General features: G+C 54.0%; 1 protein-coding gene across 1 annotated transcript in view; it reads right to left on the bottom strand.

The window, feature by feature from the left end:
• Nucleotides 1-495: 495 nt before the first annotated feature.
• IFT172 (intraflagellar transport 172) overlaps nucleotides 496-23,375 on the bottom strand; it is a 37,453-nt gene continuing 14,573 nt past the window's right edge. The window contains exons 15-48 of the mRNA XM_021706288.1: nucleotides 20,701-20,813; nucleotides 19,546-19,713; nucleotides 16,444-16,580; nucleotides 16,149-16,256; nucleotides 13,544-13,628; nucleotides 13,150-13,242; nucleotides 12,225-12,302; nucleotides 11,789-12,037; nucleotides 11,537-11,615; nucleotides 11,197-11,317; nucleotides 10,885-11,029; nucleotides 10,120-10,209; nucleotides 9,554-9,651; nucleotides 9,298-9,433; nucleotides 9,097-9,213; nucleotides 8,329-8,471; nucleotides 7,449-7,542; nucleotides 7,285-7,349; nucleotides 6,914-7,094; nucleotides 6,618-6,727; nucleotides 6,414-6,543; nucleotides 4,455-4,553; nucleotides 4,201-4,310; nucleotides 4,048-4,111; nucleotides 3,858-3,944; nucleotides 3,527-3,643; nucleotides 2,948-3,058; nucleotides 2,674-2,793; nucleotides 1,813-1,908; nucleotides 1,596-1,655; nucleotides 1,419-1,517; nucleotides 1,079-1,232; nucleotides 859-950; nucleotides 496-642 (exon numbers count right to left, since the gene is read on the bottom strand). Of these exons, the coding sequence (XP_021561963.1) occupies nucleotides 553-642; nucleotides 859-950; nucleotides 1,079-1,232; nucleotides 1,419-1,517; nucleotides 1,596-1,655; nucleotides 1,813-1,908; nucleotides 2,674-2,793; nucleotides 2,948-3,058; nucleotides 3,527-3,643; nucleotides 3,858-3,944; nucleotides 4,048-4,111; nucleotides 4,201-4,310; nucleotides 4,455-4,553; nucleotides 6,414-6,543; nucleotides 6,618-6,727; nucleotides 6,914-7,094; nucleotides 7,285-7,349; nucleotides 7,449-7,542; nucleotides 8,329-8,471; nucleotides 9,097-9,213; nucleotides 9,298-9,433; nucleotides 9,554-9,651; nucleotides 10,120-10,209; nucleotides 10,885-11,029; nucleotides 11,197-11,317; nucleotides 11,537-11,615; nucleotides 11,789-12,037; nucleotides 12,225-12,302; nucleotides 13,150-13,242; nucleotides 13,544-13,628; nucleotides 16,149-16,256; nucleotides 16,444-16,580; nucleotides 19,546-19,713; nucleotides 20,701-20,813 (3,839 nt within the window). The 3' untranslated portion in view covers nucleotides 496-552. The remainder of the gene's footprint in view (nucleotides 643-858; nucleotides 951-1,078; nucleotides 1,233-1,418; nucleotides 1,518-1,595; nucleotides 1,656-1,812; nucleotides 1,909-2,673; nucleotides 2,794-2,947; nucleotides 3,059-3,526; nucleotides 3,644-3,857; nucleotides 3,945-4,047; nucleotides 4,112-4,200; nucleotides 4,311-4,454; nucleotides 4,554-6,413; nucleotides 6,544-6,617; nucleotides 6,728-6,913; nucleotides 7,095-7,284; nucleotides 7,350-7,448; nucleotides 7,543-8,328; nucleotides 8,472-9,096; nucleotides 9,214-9,297; nucleotides 9,434-9,553; nucleotides 9,652-10,119; nucleotides 10,210-10,884; nucleotides 11,030-11,196; nucleotides 11,318-11,536; nucleotides 11,616-11,788; nucleotides 12,038-12,224; nucleotides 12,303-13,149; nucleotides 13,243-13,543; nucleotides 13,629-16,148; nucleotides 16,257-16,443; nucleotides 16,581-19,545; nucleotides 19,714-20,700; nucleotides 20,814-23,375) is intronic.

The raw sequence follows: 23,375 nt of genomic DNA on the forward strand, positions 1-23,375 counted from the left end.
GCTACTGCTGCGTGGCTGCGCTCACCCTGCGCGGAGTCGGGCCCTGCAGGAGGGAAGGACTTCAGGGACAGGTGAGGGAGCCCGCGCGAAGGGTCCTCGCAGACCGGCGCCCTGGCTCCAGGGCCAGGTGTGCGACACTGCCTTCCTCTACAGCAGGAGGCACTGGCGGAGTGTGAGCCCCCCACGCGTGAGCGGCAGGAAAACGAGCAGCTCCTGGACCCACAGCAAGGCATCCGGGCGCAGAGGAATTGGGTCTAGGAGAGGTAGCGACTGGCCTGGAGCGGGCCGAGGGGCAGGCGCAGGGACCAGTCCTTGGGGCCTGGCCCCCGAACTAGGCTGGTCCTCCTCCATGCAGGCACCGCTGGGAGGCCAACCCGTGGAGTGCGCACTCTGGACAGCATGGACGACCACAATAAAAGGACTCTTTTCCACCAGACTGCGATTCCTTGTGGGGCTGGGGGCGCTGGGGTTGGCTGGCCAGAGAACGCAGCGGTCTCACGTGTGTACAAAAGTTTAATGACACAAGGCCCGACCCTCCCTCGGTTCCGCCGGCTACTGGAAGGAGAAGCTGGTGCTGGGAAGACCCCCACACCACTGGCTGACGAACTTGAGGACGTCCTGGCACGCGGGGCTGTGGGAGGTCTGCGAGCAAGCGAGAGGGCCGGGAGGCGCCGTAAGCGCTGGGCAGGAACAAAGGCACTCACCGACTGGCTGACTGGAAGCCACGGAAGGGGGGCTCTGGCTGGCCACCCAGGAGCAGCGTCCCCACCGGCCCCGCCCCTGCCCGTAGCCCCCAGCCATCCAGCAGTTTGTCCCTCCCCACCTCAGCTGCCCTTGTCCTTGAGGGCCCGAGCTCACCTTGATGGCCATAAGGAACTTATTCCAGCTGTCCTTGCTGGCGGCCTTCCCTGGCCGCTTGAACTCAATCTTGTTCCTCAGAATGGGGTACCCTGTGGGGGGGGGACAGATGAATGGGCTTGAGGGACTGAGGAGGGAAACGGAGAGAGCCTGGGGTGGGAAGCGTACCTGCCTTCTGCAACCTCCCCAAGTCCTGCCCCCCCAGCCCAGGGAGCCGCACCTGTGATGAGGCAGGGCAGGGCCCGAACCCCAGTGCCCGCAGCCACCAGGGAGGCCTCGTAGGCGCCGCGCTCGTCACGAGGCAGCACCTGCTCCAGCCGCTGGTCCATGGAGACCGTGAGCACCCAGTCCCGCACCTCTTCTCGCTGGGCCTCCTGGAAAGGGTGGGGAGAGTAGCCGTTGAGCAGGACAGGGCAGGGTGAGCGGGTGTGCTGGGGGTGCACGCCCAGGCATGGCCACCTCTCCCTGTTCCTGCCCACTTCCCTGAAGGCACGGGGGCTGGGCCCTCCCTCTGCAAGCTGTGAGGCCTTCTCACCTCACCCCTGCCCTGCCGCCCTTACCGGCACGTGCTGCTTGGCTGGGAGTGCCACCTCAAAAGGAATGTCTGTGTCCTGAAAGTCGGAGTGGTCAAGGACGTCCAGAGTCCCCTCCTCGATGGCCTGCAGCAGAACGGGTGGCGTGAGACAGGCGCAGCTCGGGGCAGGCAGGCTCTCAGCCTGGGGGGCCTCCCTACTCACATCGGTCAGATCCAGAAAGCGGTTGAGGAAGATGAACGCCATGTTTTCCCAGCCAACAGCCTGCAGCAGGGAAGAGACGCACACGGGACTGAGCCAACTGGGCTTGCTGCGCGCTTCTCTGCATGCGGGAGAAAGCCAGCCCACGCTCGGGGACACGCTCAGTCTTTGGACCTCTGAGCTCCTCTCTCGGGCCCCACCCTTCTTTGTCCCAGCTCGCCTTGGCCGCGATGCCGGCTTCGTAGAAGGCCTTGTCTGCAGGCAGCAGCTGGGTGTGACGCAGCAGCGAGACAGAAAGCCTGGCCGCCACGGTTTCCTGTGGATGAAGTCACGGTGTTACCGAAGGTCACAGTCCTGCAGTGACTGAGCTGCAGACCCAGGAACCTGTTAGTGAGGCAGCCACAATAACGGATTATTCTGGGCAGGTACAGTGGCTCAGGCCTGTAATCCTAGCACTTTGGGAGGCCCAGGTGGGAGGACCGCTTGAGACCAGGAGTTCTGAGACCAGCCTGCAGCACAGTGAGAGACCTTGTCTCTACAAAAAATCAAACAAGTAGCTGGGTGTGGTGGTGATGCCTGTAGTCCCAGCTACTCTGGAGGCTGAGATGGGCGGGTTGCCTGAGCCCAGGAGACCCAAGGCTGCGGTGAGCCGTGATGGTGCCACTGTAACAGTGAGACCCCAGCTCAAACAAACAAAAATGTTAATAATAATAAACTGCTCTGAATCTCAAGCTGTTCTGCACAAGAGACCTGCACCTAGATTCCTTCATCTGCACAAGAGACCTGCACCTAGATTCCTTCTAAAGTTCCTTCCTCTTCTAGATGCCAAGACTGCAATAAGTCTACAGGGAGCAATCACAACAGGACCAAAGTGAGTGTACACTCTGTGAGGGGAATGAGGGGACTCTGGGCTGGATGTCAGGCATAATGAGGCGGGAGCCACAGGGCACAGAGCCTAGGCAGGTCAAGGCAGCATAGGAAGAAACCATCCAGCCCCACACCAAGACAGCAGAGAAGGGCAGATGCCAGAGCCCAAGCTCGAGATGCCAGGGCTGGAGTCGAAGCGCGCCCAGCACCTCACCAGCTGTGGGACGCTCTGGGCCGCGGAGCGTGTGGCATAGTAATGAGCAACCAGCAGCATCGTCTCGAACTCCTCATGAGCTGGAGAGTTCACCTCACTGGACTTCACCAGGTTTTCACACTAGAGAAGGGAGGCAGCACAGCCTGGCTCAGGGCTCAGAGACCCGCCAGGGACCGGGGGGTCCCGGACGGCCACCTGGACATCACGTGCTGGGGAGAGACTGGGATAGGGCTGGCACAGCGGCCGCTCATGCCCTGTTCACCCAGCTTCTCACCAGGTTGAAGAGGACATCTCGGAGATCCGCCCAGCCGTGGTAGGCCTCGGCGCTGTTGGTCCCAGGAGCGCTCACCGTGTCAGCGAAGATCCTCTTGTAGATATTGAAATTCTGGAGGGCAGGGCGAAGGGCATCCACGTGGAGGAAGCAATGAGAGGGGAAAGTCGGCAGACGTAGGGCCCAAATGGAGAGCAGCAGGCGGGCATGGGGTGTGCAGGAGTGGGGCCAGGGATGGAGAATGTGCCAAATGCTTCTAGGGAAGGAGCAGGTGCTCTGTGGTGGGCACGCATGCGGGGTGGTCCAGGTCATACAGCAATGGGCCAGCTGCAGGTCTCCCATGGGGCAGGGTCTGTGCTCTGGAGGAAGCCGCTGCAGACTGGGAGGCTGAGCCCATCCCCGTGTGCTTGCTAAGAGCAGGCTGAGGCCCCAGAGGCTGTGTGTTTCTGAAGGGCTGGATGGGACTCTGGATAGTGTGCTCCAGGACCAGGATGGGAGTCTCCAAGAAGGCGGCGCCTGGGGGAGAGGTTCCAGGAGGAAGAACAAGCTTCCCTGTGGAACGTCTCCCAAGGAGGCTGGTACCTGTGGGTTGGCGGGGGCTCCGTGCTGCACATAGAGGGCCAGGGCCTGGGCACAGCCTCCCTCCCGGATCAGGTGAGTCGCATACAGAGCCACGTACTTGTGCAGGATCTTGTAGTTCTGTCCGGGGGAGGAAAAGAGCATGGAGAAATCTGGGGCCAGCAAGCTCAAGCTCCGAGGGCGGGTGGCAACGGAGGAGACCTGGGCAGATGCCAGCTTTGGCCCTGAGCTCAGAGGGGAAGACCAGCTCCCGGGCACCCATCAGGGACTCGGGGCCTGGGCTCTAGACGGGAGAAGGGACAGGTGGCTAGGCACAGGGCAGAGGGAGTGGCACCTGCTTGGCGGCAGTTTCGATGCACTTGTCCCACTGCCCCTGCTCCACGTACAAGTCCAACGCAGCCACCACGTCTACACCCACCAGCTGCGGTCCATGGGAGAGAGGGTGTTATGCAGGCAGATGACAGGGATGGGCAGAGCCTCATGGGCTTCCTTGCACTCGGCTCTGGCCCCTCCTCAAGCCTCACCGAGTCCACCTTGCCCTGGTCCTTGAGGAACTCTTTGTAACGCTGGTCCACGTAGTCTTCGTACCTGTGGAGACACATGGCTCCACCCCGTTTGTACGTCTCCCAGCCTTCACCTAGACAGCAGCGTGGCCTGGTGTGTGGCCATGAGCTTACCGGGGGTCCAGCTCCTTGGCCACACGCTTGGCCTTGTTCCACTCCTCGCCCTCGATGAATGCGTCGACGGCCTCCTTGACCAGGTCCAGGTTCAGGTAGAGCTCTGCGGCCTGCACGCAGGAATCAGAGTGGAGACCCTCTCTGCCCTTGGGTCCCGTCTCCCCTCTGTGAGCCCCACAGCCCCTCCTGGGTATGATGTCACCCTGCACCGTCTCCGTGGGCCTACTTCTTTCAAGGTGCAGCACCCTACTTACTGCACTGTGCTTTCCAATCCCAATCAGCTGGGGTCCCACAGTCCGAACCACTTCCAGACTGCGCTGAGGAGGCAGAAACTTGATGGAGAGTTCAGCTGCCTGAGGGGGTGGACAGAAGACAGGAGAGGGTGGGAGATAAATACTGCTGGGTCCTCAGTTCGTTCTGTTCCTTTTTTCTTTTTTGAGTTGGAGTCTCACTCTATTGCCCAGGCTGGAGGGCAGTGGCACGCTCATGGCCACCCCAGCCTTGACCTGCTGGGTACAGGCTATCCTTCCACCTCAGCCTTCCAAGTAGCCGGAACTACAGGTGTGCACTACCACACCTGGCTAATTTTTGGATTTACTGTAGAGACAGGACTTGCCAAGTTGCCCAGGCTGGTCTCGAACCCCACATCCCAAAGTGCTGGGATGACAGGTGTGTGCACCGTGCCCAACTTAGGAATCTTCAGCTACGTGTGGCTTACATGTGTGGTCTGCATTCTATTTTTGGTGAGTGGTGCTGGTGTATATGGTCCTGATGATGCCTTTCAACCCTTAAAGCCCTCACGTTCTACAACCCGAGAGTTCTGTGAGACGCAAGTTTCCTCAGTGATGCTGACATCCTCACCACATTTTTTTTTTTTTTTGAGTTGGAGTCTCACTGTCGCCCAGACTAAAGTGCAGTGGCCACTTCTGGCCACCACAGCTTCAACCTGCTGGGCTCCAGCGATCCTGCTGCCTCAGCCTTCTAAGTAGCTGGAACTACAGGCGCGTGCTACCATGCCTGGCTAATTTTTTGATTTGTTGTAGAGATAAGGTCTCGCCAAGTTGCCCAGGCGGGTCTCGAACCTACGGGCTCAGGCAATCCACTCACCTCAGCCTCCCAAAGGCGCGGGATTACAGGCTGAGCCACCGAGCCCAGCTCCTTACCACATTTTAACTTAGCTACAGTTGATGCTGATCCCTGCCTCTCCCTCACCTATTCTTCCTCCCTTCCTTTACCCACAAAGCCCTTCAAAGCCTTAAAGCCCCCTCCCCACCCTCAGAGCCGTCCTCTGTCGGAATGGAAGGTTCAGCCATGCACAGACCCTGAGGACGGGGCCCGAGTCACGTGCGCCAGAACCTCAGAGCCTGTCTCAGCCCCTTCTGCTCCTTCTCACTAATGCCTGGGGCTCTTCCATGACAAGACCTCGGAAACCCAAGGGCCACTGGCAGGGGCATCCTCACAGCAACATTTATTTTTTTCCCTTTTGAATTGGCGTCACCCTCTGTCACCCAGGCTGGATGTAGTTGCACAATCACGGCTCATTACAGGTTCAACCTCCCAGGGTCAAGTGATCTTCCCACCTCAGCCTCCCAAGTAGCTGGGACTACAGGTGCGGTGCATGCCATCACGCATGGTTAATTTTTTATTTTTTTTTTGTAGAGATGATGTCTTGCTACATTGCTTAGGCTGGTCTCTAACTCCAGGGCTCACGCAACCCTTCCACCTTGGCCCCCAAAGTGCTGGGATTATGGGCATGAGCCACCGAACCCAGCCTACACCAACATTTCATTTGGAGGACCAATCTCACCCTGTTATGACTCCCAATGCCAGATTTCACTGTATTGAAGGTGCATCGCTGAAACTAGATGCGCATCTGATTTCAAAGATCTTATTCTGGGTCTTCCCTCCCTCTCGCCTGAAGTCCCTGACCCCTCCAGATCCACAGACCACACCCTCCTCTGAAACCTTCTTTGAACCACATACTTTGCCTCTGCTGAGACAATATCGAGGAACTGAGCCACGTACAGGTCTCACTTCCCTAACTCTCAGTCGTCAGGGTCCTGTCTTACGTCCCCTTTTGCAGACTTGACAGCTCTGGCTCTGGCATCCAGTGGGAACCCAGCAAATACCCACCTACTCGACTGAAAGCTGAGACGGAAGATAGAGCGTGAACGGAGGCCTGGGCACGAGCAGGGCAGGGCCGCAGCGCTCACCTTCAGCCAGCACTTTTCCGCCAGGCTGCTGCTTCCGGGGTCCCGCACGCGGAGGTAGCAGTCGACGGCCCGGCTGTACTCCCCAGCCTGCTCCCAGTGCCGTGCTTGCTCCACGACGCCCTCGGGGCCCCTGTGGAGAGGCGAGCTTGGTGCAGCCTGTGTGCACCTCCCGACCCCCCAGGCTGCCGGGACCCCACCTCGCACCTGGCCCCCTTCTTGGCAGCTTCCCGCTCGTATTCTTCCTGCAGGGCCTCCAGCTGGCCAGGCATGTAGTCCTTGCAGATACGCAGGGCGTCGCTCCACAATCCAGCCTCCTGCCCAGATTCCCGTGTCAGCAGGTCAGAGGCAGCACAGCGGCCAACCGCACACAGGTGCTGGGTTCTCGGACCACTCTTCTCCTGCCTCTCCCCACTTCCCTTCCTTCCTCAGTGCCAGAGTGTGCGTGGCTCCCAGGACTCTATTCCACTCACCCTCCCCGCAGCCCTGAATGCAGCACCCACCTTGTAGTAGTTGAGGGCCAGGCCTGGCCTCTGGGCCCGAAGCAGCAGCCCTTCCGCCTTCTGGAAGTCCTTCTCCTCCAAGGCCCCCCGGGCCTGCCCCACAAGCACCTCAGCCACACTGTCGGGGTCATGGGCCTCGGCCACACGCTGCGCTGCCTCCCAGTCCTGGTTATGGACAAACCTGCCCCCGATGGGACACAGGAGAGACCAAGTATAGGATGGGGACCCCGGCAGTGAGAGGCGACAGCCATGTTGGAGGGGTGACACGACTGGCAGTAGCTTTCCATAAAGGTGAAAGTGGCCACAAGGGGCCCTGGGGCTGTGCCTGGGAAGGGAAGGGATAGCGGGAAGGGATGGATGGGGAGACTCACATGAGGACTGCTTCCTTGGGTTTACCGGCCCTAATGAATTCAGCTTCAGCCTCTTCAAATTTACCCTTGGGAGAGAAAGGAAGTCAGGCAGGAAGAGGGGACGTGGCACCATGGGCAGTCAGAGGCAAGAGGCCTGAACACCTGGCACAGTGGCCCATCCTCACCTCATCCTCCAAGTACATGGCGTATCTGAGATGGATCTCGGGGGTCTTGTGTTTGAGGGCCAGCCGGGTGAGCTCAAAAGCAAATTCAAAGGAGCTGAAACGGGAGGAGGGTGGGCCTGCCTACTTAGTGCTTCTCCTTATGAGAGGAAAAGAGAAACGAGGCAGGGGTAACAAAGGGCCGGGACGAAGGGAAAAGTGGCCATGGCAGACTCAGAAGAGACACCAAATAACGAGAGCCGCGGGAGGGAAGATGGGGGGCCACGTTCCCAGCATCACAGCCATGGGACGCCCAGAAAAGCCTGTTTTCCCGAGGCCAGCTGGCCGTGAGGAAGGAGAGAGCAAAGCAGGCCTCACCGCCCCGCGCTGAGGAGGCAAGGAGGCTGGCGCACCCTCTTCCGGGTCCCACGACACCGGCAGAGACCTGTGTCTCCATGGAGGTGCTCGGCACAACTGCTGGTGCATAGCACGCACTCAAGAAAAGCCCACTATGGGCAACCGCTTCGGGTCCCCTCCCACTGTGGGAGCTTTCCTGTCCTCTCAATAAATCCTGCTTTCAAAAAAAAAGCCCACTCTGCATATGACAGAACCACACTTCATCACCCAGAAGTGAGCTACGGTGCCAAACAGTCCTGGCTCCCTTTCCCGCCTTCTTGAAACAGCCAAGGACTATACCCTGCTCTGAGCCTCTGGAACAGGAGTGCAATTTTGCACTTGCTCTGGCCATGCTAGGTGCCTCCGGGGTCTCTCCTTACCACGGTTCTATACTTTTGCCTCAGCTTCTGAAACATGTTTCAGTTACACACGGATTTTCTCTCTAGGCCAGGGCTCAGGTGGGGTGGGCCCGGGCTGGATGGCCCTGGAGGGAGGCGTGGCGCCTCACCAGTTGTCTGCTGCATGGTCCACAGCAGCTTCCAGGAGTCCCAGCTTGTTCAGCAGTCGGACTGCAGCCTCTCCACCCAGGCTCTTTGCCCACAGATAGGCCACGTGTCTGTGGGCGTTAGCTCCTCCGAGCGCCTTGGCCACCTGTAAGGCAAGGCACTCAACCAGCTTCGAGCAGAGTTGTTCCTTCTCATCTCCCACATCCTAACCTCAGTTTTGACACGGATCTGGTAATGACTCCAAGGTAACAGGAGGCAGCCTCAATCGCAGGTTTTTTGTTTTTTTTGTGTGTCCAAGTCTCACTCTGTCACCTAGGCCGGAGTGCAGTGGCATGCTCACAGCCACCTCAGCCTCGACCTATTGGGCTCAGGTGATCCTTCTGCCTCAGCTTTCCAAGTAGCTGGAACCACAGGCACATGGCACCACACCCAGCTAATTTTTTGATTTATTGTAAAGATGAGGTCTTGCCCAGTTGCCTAGGCTGCTCTCGAATCCCTGGACTCAAGCCTCCCAAAGTGCTGGAATGACAGGTGTGAGCCACCACACCTGGTCAATTTTAGGCTCTCTCAGCTTAGGTTGGAGTGCTTAGGGTCCAGGGATGGGCTTCAGTAGCCCCAGACCTTAAAATTACAAGTGAAATTGTGTGGAGACAGACGTGGACATACATCTGGTTTTCATTACATTTTCAAAGCTGCTCTGACCAGCTGAGAATTCGCCCTGGAGAGTGGGAGAGGGATGGACGCAGCCCTGGCGTGGCCTGGACACTTACCCGGTAGGCCTCTTCCCAGAGCCCACTGGAACGGTACATGTTCACTGTTGCCTTCCACTCCTGGGCCTCAAGGTAGTGGTACTCGGCCTCCTGTAGTCGGCCTTCAGCTTCCAGCTCCTACAGGAAGGTGGGTCAGGATGGAAAGAAAGGTAGGCAGGAGCTTGGCCGTGGGAAGACGGCAGGGCCAGGAGGAGGGCTCACCTTGCCCAGATGCAAGTGCGTGTCGCTCAGGAGATCCGGGTGGTGCTTTGCCACCAGGCGGATCATGTCATCATATAGCTTGTGCTTTTTGAACATGGTGATGGCGAGGTCAGGCTCTTCCACCGTCACATACAGCCTGGAGATGGGGGAGATGCGGGCCTGCTAGACCCGGCCCCTGCTGCGGCCACCTTCTGGGCGAGGGTACAGGCCCTCAGGCCCCACCCTGCCTCCACCCCCCCCCGCGGCCGCAGCTCACCTCTCCGCCTCCCGGAACTTGCCCTGCTTCTCCATCTCCTGGGCCTGGGTGATGTACAGCACTGACACATCTTCCGGCCTCATGCACTTCAATGCCAGCTGTGGAGACACACAGAGCCAGGGCAGCCATGGATGCAGTGCCCGAGGGAGGCGCAGGGCACGAGGGAACTTGTTTGCTCAGACTCCCAGCTCTCCCTGCAACCATGAGCTTGGTTGCCGCCTCATGCCTAGTCAGTTGGGAGATGCAAGTCCACTAGGAGCAGAGAAGGATGACACTGTACGAAGGTGGAAGGGTCTGTGATGCCCTGCACTTCCACTGTGCCACTGGACTCCACAGTGCAGGGGCTGGCAGTCGCCCACATAAGCAGCGGCTTCAGGGATGGCAGCCCAGACATCCCTGCTCCCAGGCCCACTGCTGCTGTAGAACTGCAGGTTTGGGAAAAGGGCCTCTCCTTATCACGTCCGTTCCCTGTGGTAGGGGACCCAAGCGGCCCTGACTGGAGACCAGGAATGAGGCGACAGTCTGCCATGGCAGGGTTCTCCTCCCGGGACTCTGCCATGTGCTACCTTGTGGGCTTGCTCCCAGCGGCCTGCCTGGGTGTACATGTCTATGGCATCTTTGGTCCGGTCTCCCTTTGTATAGAGCTCCTCAGCAATCTGCAGTTGACGAGAGGCAGACAAAAAAGGTTAGGGCAACAGAATCCAAGCAGCTTGTAGGAGAAAAGAACACCCCTTAGCAGTGAGAGTGGGAGCCCAGGACACCACCTTATAGTAACAGAGAACAGCAAGCCCAAGACACTGCCTTACGTAACAGGGAAGAGAGACTGGAACACCACCTAAAAGTAACAGAAGAGAGAGGCCAGGACACCACCTCATAGTGACAGAGATGAGAGTGAGCCCGGGACACCACCTCACAGCAAATAACAAAACAAAAGATAAGTGTGGGTGTCTCGTACCATCTACTGCTTAACCAGACCAGCCTGAAAGAGTATGAGGACAATACAAAGGAATTCACGAGTTCTCCACGTTTTTTGCAACGCAAGGCACTTCTACACTGAAACTGCACTGGAGCGTCAAGGACAAATCACTTGCTCTTGCTGGTGCAGGAAGAGAGCTAGGAACTCTTTCTATCGATCTGGTGGAGGAGGGGGAGATGTCTGTGTCATGGCGGCATGAAGCCAGGAAAGTAAGCCGCTGTCTTCCTGTTCACAGTGGTGGTGGTTTGGACCCCAGAAAGGAGGCTCTGGTGCACTGGCCTCCACCTCTGTGAGGGTTCTCGCCTTGTCATCCTGTGCTACACTGTCTCCTGCTGCTGACGGGGCGCTTCCTCACCTCATACTCCTGCAGGGACGCATAGTGCTGGGCCACGCGAGGATAGTATCTGGACGCAGTGTTCCGGTCCTGGAGATCCAATATGTAAATTGCCTTCTTCCACTGGCGGGCCCCCAGGGCAGCCTCAATCGCCTTAATGGAGCACCTGGCAAAGTTGGGAAGATGCAAATATGAATGAGGGAGAGGAGGCTGAATGGGGGCGAAGAGACCCCGTGAGCAACTCCAACCCGTTCTGAGATCCCTTCCTGCAGGCCCTGCCTCACTACCTCTCCCTCCAAGCCTAGTCTCCTCTCCACCCCCATCCCATCACACCTGGCCTCAATGTAGTGATTGATGGCTGCATCCAGCTGCTTCTGCTGCACCAGGTGGTCTCCCCAGGCCTCCTCCAGTCTCACCACCTCCATGGGGAAGGCCAGTCGGGCCAGTTCTACGGCTGCCAGGGGAGAGGAGGTGCTCAGCTCAGACGCCCAGGGTGGGACTCAAGAGGTAAAGTGTGAGGATGGGTGAGAAGGAGAGGAAGGGAGGAGCACTGAGCCAAGCAGCCCAAGCAGATGCAACCAGAGGTGCTGGGGACCGGGCAGGCAGGGTCCACAGCACATAGACAATGAGCCAGGGCGGCCTCAGGAGCCCAATGGCTAGAGGAGGCGGTTACCTTTCAGGAACGCATTGCCTTTACAGTAGCACTCGAGTGCCCGCTGAGGATTGCGAATCTTCTCAAAGAGATCCCCTGCCTGGGAACACACGCTACATAACTACAGTGACCTCCTACCACACCAGAATCCAGGACCCGCTCCCAAAAGAAGGGATTGCCAGCAGTGGGGGGGCCCACGCACCCCACGACTCCTCTGGATGGGAGGGGTCCTGAGCCTGGAGAGGAGGGCCAAGCAAAGGAAGGCGGCTGTACCCTTTCGTAGAGCTCGCCCTTGACAAGGGCTGCCGTGATGTGCTCCACCAGTTCCGTGTTGGCCAGCAGCTCCTCCCGGGTCAGCACCAGCCGAGCTGCTTTGGCAGGGAGCCCGGCCTTGAGGTAGAGGCTGACAGCTGCCAGCCCATCCCCCTGGCTCTCCTGCAGCTCTCCTGCTCGCTCCTCCTGCTGTGTGTCCATCAGCCACTGGTAGTATTCGCGGCGAAGCTTCTCCAGGGTTGGGTGCCCCTGGACACGCAGAGGACTGGAAGTCAGATCACACCCCCAGGCCTCCTGCTCCATGGGCTTCTCCGGTCCCCCATGACAACCCAGATCTGAACTCCTCACCACATCGGCTCCCAGTCCCCACCCTGCTCTGGCCTCCTAGAAGCTGAGGGAAGCAAGTTCTGAATGACTTTGACGACAGAACGGGCACCTTGGCCTCAGCGACGGCGATGCACTCATCCCAGCGGTGCAGCTCCTGGTACATGTCCATGGCCTCCTCCACTGCATTCTGGGGAGCCAGACAGGGGAGAGAAGCAGCAGGAAGATGGAGGTCAGGAGGTCGCACACTCTCCTCAACCTGGCTCCTAAAAGGTCTGAGCCCCAGCCTCCACTCCCTGTGCCCATGGAGGCGCTCTGGAGGGAAGTGCAACGACACCCAATTGCAGGGCTCCTTGTCTGCATGGGCCCGTCCAAAGCAGCGGTTTTTTTGTTTGTTTGTTTTGAGTTGGAATCTCACTCTGTCACCCAGACTGGAGTGCAGTGGCCGCTCCTGGCCACTGCAGCCTTGACCTGCTGGGCTCAGGCGATCCTTCCGCCTCAGCCTTCCAAGTAGCTGGAACTACAGGTGCGCGCTACCACGCCCGGCTAACTCTATGACTTATTGTAGAGATGAGGTCTTGACAAGTTGCCCAGGTGGGTCTTGAACCCGCGGGCTCAGGCAATCCACACACCTCAGCCTCTCAAAGCACAGGATTACAGGCTGAGTCACCGAGCCCGGCTAGCAGCGGTCTTAAAAAGGCCTCCTGAGACTGCATAAACCTCAGGCCCACAAAAGCTGGGTCCATCCCACACATCAGAAGCACAAAGACAGGCTCTGCACTCGAAGGGGGACAGGAGAGAGTTTATGAAAGAAAGAGGTGACTAAGGCCGGCGGAGGAAGTGTGTCTAGATAGAGGACGGACTATCACAGGAGAAGGAAATTCAAGAAAGAGTGCAATTAGCCACAAACACTCTCTAAAAGTGCTCCCCAGACCTCTGGAAGCTAGCTGGCCAGTGCACTCTCCTCCTTTGGGTCTGCCTCCCCTTCTTCTTGCCCTCAGATCCCCTCTTCCACCAGTCCTCTTCGTCCTTGTTACCTGTTCCAAAAAGATCATTTCAGCCAGTTTGTAGTTCTTCTCCAGCATGGCGAGACGCGCTCGGACCTGATAAAAGTCAGCTCCTTCTCCACCCTGTGGGGAGGGGGAGAGTCTGGGGATTCCATAGGGCGACAGGAGCCATCCTGTCTGTGTGGCTGGGGAAGGAAGGTCTGAAGGATGTGGAAGCCAAGAGACTTGGGAAGTGCAACATCTTAGTGCAGCTTAGAGGCTTAAGCGTTTGCAAGCAATTCTAAGATGGTCCGCGCCTGGAGGGTAGAGGTAGGGTGGGCAGAAAGGAGGAAACTAGGGATTGCCAGAAAGCTACGAGCCATGAGGCTGAAGGCTAAGAGAAACCTCAATGGGAGACGGGATGAAACAGGAGCGTAATACTTACATATTCCTGGGACACTTGATCTGCAATCTCGTTGGTCTTATGCAGGAATTGAGCTTTTGCCACATGGCCCAAAGCAGAAAAGCACCTAGAGCATGAAAGCAGTGATGTTAACAGTGACGTGATTACAGGATCATCACCGGTTCACGGGTTCAGCACATCTACACGGGGCACCCATCATGTGCCAGGCACTGTCCTCGTCTGGAGACACACGGGTGAAAGGGAAGATGATGACCTTGCTCTCAGGGAACTTCCATTCCACTGGAGACAAATGATTCATACATAAACACGTGGAGATAATCTGAGACAATGAAAAACAACATAGAGTGACATCAGAGGGCCTGAGGGGTGACTGAAATGGCTATTGGGAGATTTCTCTGATGAGCTGACATTGACACTGAAAGCTAGCATGGAAAAAGGCCAGTCATGGTAAGTTGGGGAAAGTCAGTCCAGACGGAGGGCACAGTGCGTGTGAAGGCTCCCACGGGAATGAGCTGGCAGCTCACAGTGCCAAAAGGCAGTTATTGTGGCTGGAGAGTGGCCGGCAAGTAGGTGATGGCACGAGACAGAACAGAGGCCAAACAGCTGCAGGGCCTTAGGCCACGGCAAGGAGTTTGGAGTTTATACTAAGCACAAGGTAGCTATTAAAGGTTCTGATCGGCCGGGCTCGGTGGCTCAGCCTGTCATCCCAGCACTTTGGGAGGCTGAGGCGAGTGGATTTCCTGAGCTTGTGGGTTTGAGACCAGCCTGGGCAACTTGGTGAGACCTCATCTCTACATTAAATCAAAAAAATTAGCCAGGCGTGGTAGCGCACGTCTGTAATTCTGGCTACTCGGAAGGTTGAGGCGGAAGGATCACCGGAGCCCAGCAGGTCGACCGGGAGTGGCCACTGCACTCCAGTCTGGGTGACAGAGTGAGACGCCAACTCAAAAAAAAAAAAGAACCTCAAGTCGGGCCCGGTGGCTCAGCCTGTAATCCCGCGCCTTTGGGAGGCTGAGGTGAGTGGATTGCCTGAGCCCACGGGTTCGAGACCCGCCTTGGAAACTTGGCGAGACCTCATCTCTACAATAAATGAAAAAATTAGCCGGGCGTGGGAGCGCGTGCCTATAGTTCCAGCTACTTGGAAGGCTGAGGTGGAAGGATCGCCGGAGCCCAGCAGGTCAAGGCTGCGGTGGCCGGGAGCAGCCACTGCACTCCAGTCTGGTCGACAGAGTGAGACTCCAACTCAAAAAAAAGGAAAAAAAAAACCTGAGCTGCTCTGGAATGAACAGATCATAGGGGTACAAAAATAGTATCAGTGAGCCTAACCCAAAGGCTTTGCAACACTGCGGGTGGAGATGGCGGTGGTCTATACCAGGCAGAGACAGCTAAGCTGGACGAAATATTCGATTCTGGATGTGATTCCACGACAGTCCTCAGGACTTGCTAATCTACGTGTGGGAGGAATGGAAAGCCGAGATCAAGAATGGCTGCTAGCCAGAACGGCAGCAGATGACATTCACTGAGCACTTACAACGGCATAAGCTCTTTGCAGATTCTCTCATTTGTTCTTCACTGTCACTACCATTACTATTCTTTACCACCCTACAAGGTAAATACTCTTATTATCCCCATTTTACTCAGAGAAGAATCGAGAAGCCAAGGTTTGGAAAGGACAAAAATGACCTTTCTAAGATCACAAAGTTGGTAACTGGAACCAAGATCTGAACTGAAGGAATATGGAGTCCTCAGTTTGTCTATTAGCGACATCCTCCCTTTTTTCTCTGAGTTGGAGTCTCACTCCATCGCCCAGGCTGGAGTGCAGTGGCACTCACGGCCAGCCCAGTGTTGACCTGTTGAGCACTGGCGATCCTTCAGTCTCAGCCTTCCAAGTAGTCAAAACTACAGATGTACACTACCACACCCAGCTGATTTTTATTTATTTATTGTAGAGACAAGGTCTCGCCAAGTCGCCTGGGTGGGTCTCGAACCCACAGACTCAGGCAAGTCACTTGCCTCGACCTCCCAAAGTGCTGCAAAGACAGGCTGAACCACCGAGCCCAGCCAGTGACATTCCTATAGCAGACCTGCATTGTGTACAACAATGCATGGACAAGAGGGTATGAATGTTAAGAAACGGGTGCAGTGGCTCACAACTGCAATCCTATCTCTCTGGGAGGCCAAAACAGGAGGAACACTTGAACCCAGTTCAAAACCAGCCTGGACAATATAGTGAGACCATATCTCTACAAAAATAAAAATTAAAAAAAAATCGCCAGGTGTAGTGGTGTGCACTGTAGTCCCAGCTACTCAGGAGGCTAAGGGGAAAGGACTGCCTGAGCCTAGGAGGCCAAGGCTGTAGTGAGCCGTGATTGTACAGCTGCACTTCAGCCAGGGTGACCCAAAAGGGGCACCTAGTTATAAGGAGGGGAAACAAAAATAGCACAAGACCTCATCTTACAACCTGGGACGGGAGGTGTCTGGATGCAGCATGTGGAAGGGCTCTCTGCCGTGTGCAACAGAGGGAAGGAGGCTGGGCCCCAGGACGGGACAGGAGCAACCCCAGGCAAACGCTCACGGGGCCGACCCTGGCCGCTGCCCGGAGCCTCGTCTTACATGTCCACCTCACCTCTCAGCAATGTGCAGCTGCCTTGCCTCTAGTGCCAGTTTACTCAAGATCCTCCACATTGCCTCCGTCTCTGGGGTCATTTCCAGAGTCTCCAGGAAGGCCGTTGCCCTGGAGAGGGAAGCAGGCCAAGCACAAGTAACACATGCAGGTCAGGGGAAAATAGGGGCAGGGGCAGGGCAGGGGCCTGATAATCTAGCCTCCTCCCTGGAGGCCAGGGTCGGTTTACAATCCACCCAGGTCTTCCCCTCAGAACCAGACTCTCCTGCCATCTTGTTGGTAGTCACCAGCCTCTCACCGGGTGTAGTTGCCATCGTCAATGGCCGTTCCAAACTCGATGAGGTCCTCATCCAGTGTGTAGGCCACAGTAGTCACGCCTTCCGTCACCATCACCTCAGTCTTTCCCCCGCCCCGCTCCAGACCGACAACTTTACCCTGCAAAGAGTTCATGCCCCCACCACATCCAAAGTCCAGGTTACAGTTTCCACTGAATCAAGTGCAAAGCAGACCCACCCTCACCAACTCTGGTGCTCAGAAATTGGAGTGGTCCTTATTCTTCTAGCACTTCAGTTTCTCTCAAGCAGATAAAAAAGTTTTACTTATCACAATATCCTTGGATTAATGTATCCTTGGATTAATGTATCCTCATAGCTATGACAGCCCCAATTCCTGGAAGTACAAAGTACATCCACTTCTGCTCCCGGTAGTACCACAGATTCGGTTTTTTTGTTTTTTAAAAAGCAGGATTTATTGAGAGGACAGAAATGCTCCCACAGTGGGAGGGAACCCGAGGGGATTGCCCCAGACTAGGTATTCTTAAGAGTCCTCTTGTCAAAATACACAAGAACTTGGAATAGACTTTTTAATGCATTGCTGGGCTTATTTGAAGAAACTACTAAGAATGCTCCTCCCCCATCCTGTTCCTCCCCTCAAAACAAAGACAGAAATAAAAAGATCAGTAAGCTAAAAAGCTGAGAGGAAAAGCAGGAAAGGAAAGTGAGTTAACGGGAAGGCAAACACAGAATAAGCCTTGGGTCCTTCAGCAGGGCGAGGTTAAGCCTGAGACCCTCACTAGACTCAGGGCCCACTAACTCTGCAGCAAAGGGAGCGAGAGCAATCAACAAGATCACTAACACGCCTCATTCCAGCAGGAGCAAACGAGAGCCATCTCGAGAGGAAAACATGTCCATTTCAGGCCCTTAGGACTCCAAAGGATTAAAAGGAGTAAAATGAGTTCACAATTTTAAAAAAATCAAAGTACAAGGGAAGAAGCTACTGTGAAAGAATAAATAGTAACTATCACAACCTTCAAGAATTTCAGATATTAAAATAAGTTACGGCTGGGCTCGGTGGCTCAGCCTATAATCCTGCGCTTTGGGAGGCTGAGGTGAGTGAATTGCCTGAGCCTGCGGGTTCGAGACCCGCCTGGGCAACTTGGCGAAACCTCATCTCTACAATAAATAAAAATATCAGCTGGGCGTGGTAGCGCGTGCCTGTAATTCCGGCTACTCGGAAGGCTAAGGCGGAAGGATTGCCGGAGCCCAGCAGGTCGAGGCTGCGGTGGCCAGGAGCAGCCACTGCACTCCAGTATGGGCCACAGAGTGAGACTCCGACTCAAAAAAAATAAAATAAAATAAGTTACAGAATAGATGCACTTAAAGATCTAAAAGATAAAATGAAAAAATTAAGCAAGGAACAAGAAACTAGAAATATGGGTAGGCAGATTGCAGAAAGAATCAAATAAAACTTTAAGAAAAATTTAACTTGTGAAGGAAAAACTACTCAAGGGATGGCTTAAATAGCAGCTTAGACAATGATAAAAAGCAAATTAATAAGTTGAAAGACTGATGGGAAGACATGATCCAGCCAGGCAGATCTGAGATCATGCCTGCAATCCCAGCACTCTGGGAGACAGAGGTGAGAGGACTGCCTGACCCCATGGGTTTGAGATCAGCCTAGGCAACTTGGCAAGACCTCATCTCTACAAAACTCAAAAAATTAGCTGGATGTGGTGGCATGTGCCTGTAGTTCCAGCTACTTGGAAGAATGAGGTGGCAGGATCGCCTAAGCCCAGCAGATCGAGGCTGCAGTAGCTGTGAATGTGCCCCTGCCCTCCAGCCTGGGCAACAGAGTGAGACTTCGACTTAAAAAATAAAAATAAAAAAAAAAATTCCAAAAAACAAAACTGTATCTAGACACATTGGAGTGAAACTTCAAAACATCCAAGAAAAAGAGAAGATTTGTAAAGCAACCAGAAAGAAAAGACAGAAAGGGCGGCTGATAAACTCAGAACAATAATGAAAGTCAATCGATGGGACCTTTCCAAAAGGTTAAGAAAAATTAGCTATCAATCTAGAACTGGGTACTGAGTCCAAGTAACTTTTCAGAACAAAGTTCTGAAATATTTCAGATAACCAGATATTTTCAGACAATCAAAAAATAATATCCTACAGGAAGAAAAGTAATTTCAGAGAGAAGACCGGCACTCCAAGAACAAAAAGTGAACAAAGAAACTGGCACCATGATGGTACACTTAAGTGTTCTGTCATGGCTAACTTTCAGGATAAAAAAAGATTGGAACTAAAATACTGGATAACCATGGCAAAGGGGAGGTGATCAAAGTTAAAGCCTTCTGAGGTCCTTGTACTGTATGCAAGGGAGAGGGGTCTCAATGCTGATTAACTTTAGACTTCGCTAACTTAAGTATACATTAAACTTTGAAGGATAATCTCTACAGAAAAAGGATGCATAACCTCCAAACCAAAAGAGTAAAAAAGGGGTATTTAAGAAAAGGACAAAACAACAAGTTTTAGACCTCAGTCAGTCTCTAATAAGGCAAGGAAGGAGTTATGAGGAGGTACGGGAAAGGACAAAAGGAACGCATGAAGTGTCCTGTCCACACCCATATCGGTCATCCTAGCCTAGCACAGGGACCTGCCTCTCTTCTCACTATTCACAGGTTCCTCCCAGATTCTGGAAGGTTACTGGGTGTGTATAATGTTGTGGTGGGATAGGAGAGAGGGTCTGATCTGCAATCTAAGCAAAAAGGAACTCTGAATAGCTTTTAACAGAGACTCAGCACACAAGGAAATAAATTAGAACTGCCTTTCTAATTGGGTATCTCCCAACCTTTCCAAAAGGCCCCAGCCTAGCGGGAACTCCACGTTATGACCTGGTGGCTTCCTGGGGCCACAGTAATGGGTTCACACTCCAAAGGTCTCAAATAATATCATGGATCTGAATAAGGATTGCTCCAGGGGCTGGTCCACCCATCTAAGCTTCACTTGCCAACTCCATCACAGAGATTATGGGTAGTGGGCAGAAAATAACTGTCAGCATCTCTGCATAGCTCTAATTAGTCAGCTTGACACCACATCTGAGGGCCCTGGTATCAGCATACCCTAATAGAGGACATGGTGACCCCCTCAGGTGCCTCGATGTTGTACCACACACACAGGTTGTTTCGGTTCTGAGCCACCAGCACATCGCTTCCTGGGACCCACTGTGCAAAGGAGCAAAAGTAGAGGACCACTGTCTTGGAGCAGCTTTCGATATCGTACAGATGCAGCTGAAGAAGGAAGGGCAGAGAACACACTCAGAAGGGCTGTGGGACTCGTTCCTGGTTTTGATCATTTCCCTGAAGGCAACATATGGGGTGCTACCCCTCCCAGGCATGTGCTGAATTTCAAAGCTCACTAAACTGCTTTATGCTGAGTTGGTAAGTCCTCACTCTGATCAAATAAGGGAACAACAAAAAGCAAAGCGCTACATCCAGGAATTTAAGTTAGGTGAAGGTCAGGCTTTTATTCTTGGAGTAACTCTGGGCCAGAGGTACCAGTTTGGATTACAAAAGTAAGGTCACTAAAAAATAAAAGGAGGCCGGGCTTGGTGGCTCAGCTTGTAATCCCAGCACTTTGGGAGACCAAGGAGAGTGAACTGCCTGAGCCCATGGGTTCGAGACCAACCCGGGCAACTTAGCAAGACGACTTTTCAACAATAAATCAAAAATTAGTGGGGCGTGGTACTGTGTGTCTGTAGTTCCGGCTACTTGGACGGCTGAGGCAGAAGGATCGCCAGAGCCCAGCAGGTCAATGCTGGGATGGCCGTGAACATGCCATTGCACTCCAGCCTAGACAACAGAGTGAGAATCCAACTCAAAAAAAAAAAAAAAAATCACCAGATGGTCTCTTAAACAATGAGGTTGAACTTGTTGGTGCCACTGTATTGGGATGAGGGGCTGGGGGAGGCTGTCCTCCACCAGATGCAGTGCTGTCAGGTCAGTGGGGCTGAAGAGCCCTGGAGCAGCGGGATGGGAGAAAGTCAGCTGGGCACAAGGAGAAGGAACACAGGGCCAAGGGACTTCACTTGTGAACAGTAAGAGAGACCTCAACTCCCAAACTCCCCTCTTGACTTTGGGGCCAACACAATACAATCTCCTCAAGGGTAATTTAGGAGGGGTTGTGACATTGGCTACAGAGTCACAATCCCTGGTAGCAGCTTATCTCACCCCCTCTGTGGGCCAGCCAATGCCTAAAGCCCTAGGAACCCTTCTCACATGAAATTTCCGGTCTCTGAAGAGGAGCTTGTGTCCAGTCTCATTAAGTTCCAGCCAATCCACACGGTTCTCATGACTGATGGTACCAATGTTGTAGCCACCAACCAGATCCACTGCAGAACAAAACAGACAGGGTTAAGAGAGATACTCACGGGCATAGTCTGTAAAACCTGGTCTTACAACGATATGCTGGCCTTTAAGAATGCTGTACCAGTCTAGGGCTTCACAAGGGAATGCAAATGGCCAATACAGGTAATTTTGCTAGAATGTCTAAGAAGCTAAGTGTCTTTTAGAATTGTAGGGGTTTTAACTCTGTTGCTAACTCAAAAGATCCAGGCCCATCAAGAAACGTGATTCTTCTCTGGGACTCGTGTACCTGCCTCAGAGCAGACCAGAAGTACCGAGCAAGTGGCTTCTGTTGTACAACTCACAGAATCGTCTGGAAGGCAGCAATGAGCATAGTAAGGATGCACCTGGTATGGCATACCATGACAGAAAGCAGATGAGTGGACCGACCTTGGTGAGTGCCTAGGGTGCAAAAGCACTGAAGGGTGACCAGCACGGGAAGCACCAGATAAAACAGAAGCCTCTCAACAGAGTTAGGCTGGACAGCAGAGAGAAGGAATATCTTAGTTTGGTCTGAACCTTGCAAGCGATATAAGAAAAAGTCGGGCTCGGTGGCTCAGCCTGTAATCTCGCACCTTTGGGAGGCTGAGGTGAGTGGATTGCCTAAGCCCACGGGTTCGAGACCCACCTGGGCAACTTGGTGAGACCTCATCTCTACAATAAATAAAAAATTAGCCAGGTGTGGTAGCACACACCTGTAGTTCCAGCTACTTGGAAGGCTGAGGTGGAAGGATTGCTGGAGCCCAGCTACCTGGAAGGCTGCGGTGGCCGGGAGCGGCCACTGCACTCCAGTCTGGGCGACAGAGTAAGACTCCAACTCAAAAAAAAAAAAGAAACGACCACAGTCAGAGCAGACCACCCAGGGCTGGCTGGGAAGTCTCAGGTCAAAGCCCATTTACAACTTTTACTGATATACATTACTAATAAGCAACATGCCTGCCTTTGCTATGTATGCTTAAGCTAAAGACCAAATGCCAGCTAAATTGGGAAGACCAATTTAAAAAAAGAATTTGACTATTTTTTTTGAGTCGGAGTCTCACTCTGTCGCCCAGGGTGGAGTGCAGTGATACGCTCATAGTCACCCCAGCATCAACCAGCCAGGCTCCTGCGATCCTTCCACATCAGCCTTCCAAGTAGCCAGAACTAAAGGCATGCGCTACCATGCCCAGCTAATTTTTCAATATGTTGTAGAGACAAGGTCTCGCTAAGTTGCCCAGGCTGGCCTCAAACCCGCGGGCTCAGGCAATTCACTCGCCTAGGCCTCCCATAGTGCTGGAATTACAGGTTGAGCCACCGAGCCCAGCCTAATAAAAGAATGTTCAATTTGGATAAATTGTTGGAAGAGATGTGGAGGGATGAAATTGGGCAATGGACAAGGGGAGGGAAAGGATGACTCTGAGGCGGGTGGTGGGTATGTATGCCTTCATTTTCTTTTTTTTCCAACTTTATACATATTATACATGTGTATATATTACATAGGGTCTTTTGTTGGCATGTGTGTTTTATAATATATCATTAAAAATATAAACGACTATATTAAAATAAACCAAGACCAAAAGAATACATATTTGAAAAAATATGAGAGGAAAAAAATTGGCGCAATAGGAAAAAGAACCAAGCCGGGCTTGGTGGCTCAGCCTGTAATCTCAGCACTTTGGAAGGCTGAGGTGAGTGGATTACCTGAGCCCGCGGGTTCGAGACCCGCCTGGGCAACTTGGTGAGACCTCATCTCTACAATAAAATTAAAAATTAGCCGGGTGTGGTAGCACGCACCTATAGTTCCAGCTACTTGGGAGGCTGAGGCAGAAGGATCGCCGGAGCCCGGCAGGTTGTCACTCAGTCTGGGTGACAGAGTGAGACTCCAACTAAAAAAAAAAAAACAACAAAAAAAAAACAAGAAAAAGAACCAAAAGACAAAAACTTTTTAAAAACTGAAATATTAGCCAGGCTCAGTGGCTCAGCCTGTAATCCCGCACCTTAGGAGGCAAAGGTGAGTGGATTGCCTGAGTCCACGGGTTCGAGATCCGCCCGGGCAACTTGATGAGACCTCATTTCTACAATAAATAAAAAAATTAGCCGGGCGTGGTAGCACGCGCCTGTAGTTCCAGCTACTTGGAAGGCTAATATGGAAGGATTGCCGGAGCCCAACAGGTCGAGGCTGCGGTGACTAGGAGTGGCCACTGCACTCCAGTCTGGGCGACAGAGTGAGACTCCAACTCAAAAAAATAAAAAATAAAATAAAATAAAATAACTGAAATATTGCTGGGCTCGGTAGCTTAGCCTGTAATCCCGCGCTTTGGGAGGGCAAGGTGAGTGAACTGCCTGAGCCTGCGGGTTCGAGACCCACCTGGGCAACTTGGCAAGACCTCATCTCTACAATAAGTCAAAAAAGTAGCGGGGCATGGTAGCACACGCCTGTAGTTCAGCTACTTGGAAGGCTGAGACAGAAGGTATGCCTGAGCCCAGCAGGTCGAGGCTGCAGTGGCCAGGAGCGGCCACTGCACTCCAGTCTGGGCAACAGAGTGAGACTCCAATTCAAAAAAACAAAC

Source organism: Carlito syrichta, unplaced genomic scaffold (assembly GCF_000164805.1).
Source record: "Carlito syrichta isolate Samal-C Ts95f unplaced genomic scaffold, Tarsius_syrichta-2.0.1 Scaffold315403, whole genome shotgun sequence".
NCBI lineage: Eukaryota > Metazoa > Chordata > Mammalia > Primates > Tarsiidae > Carlito > Carlito syrichta.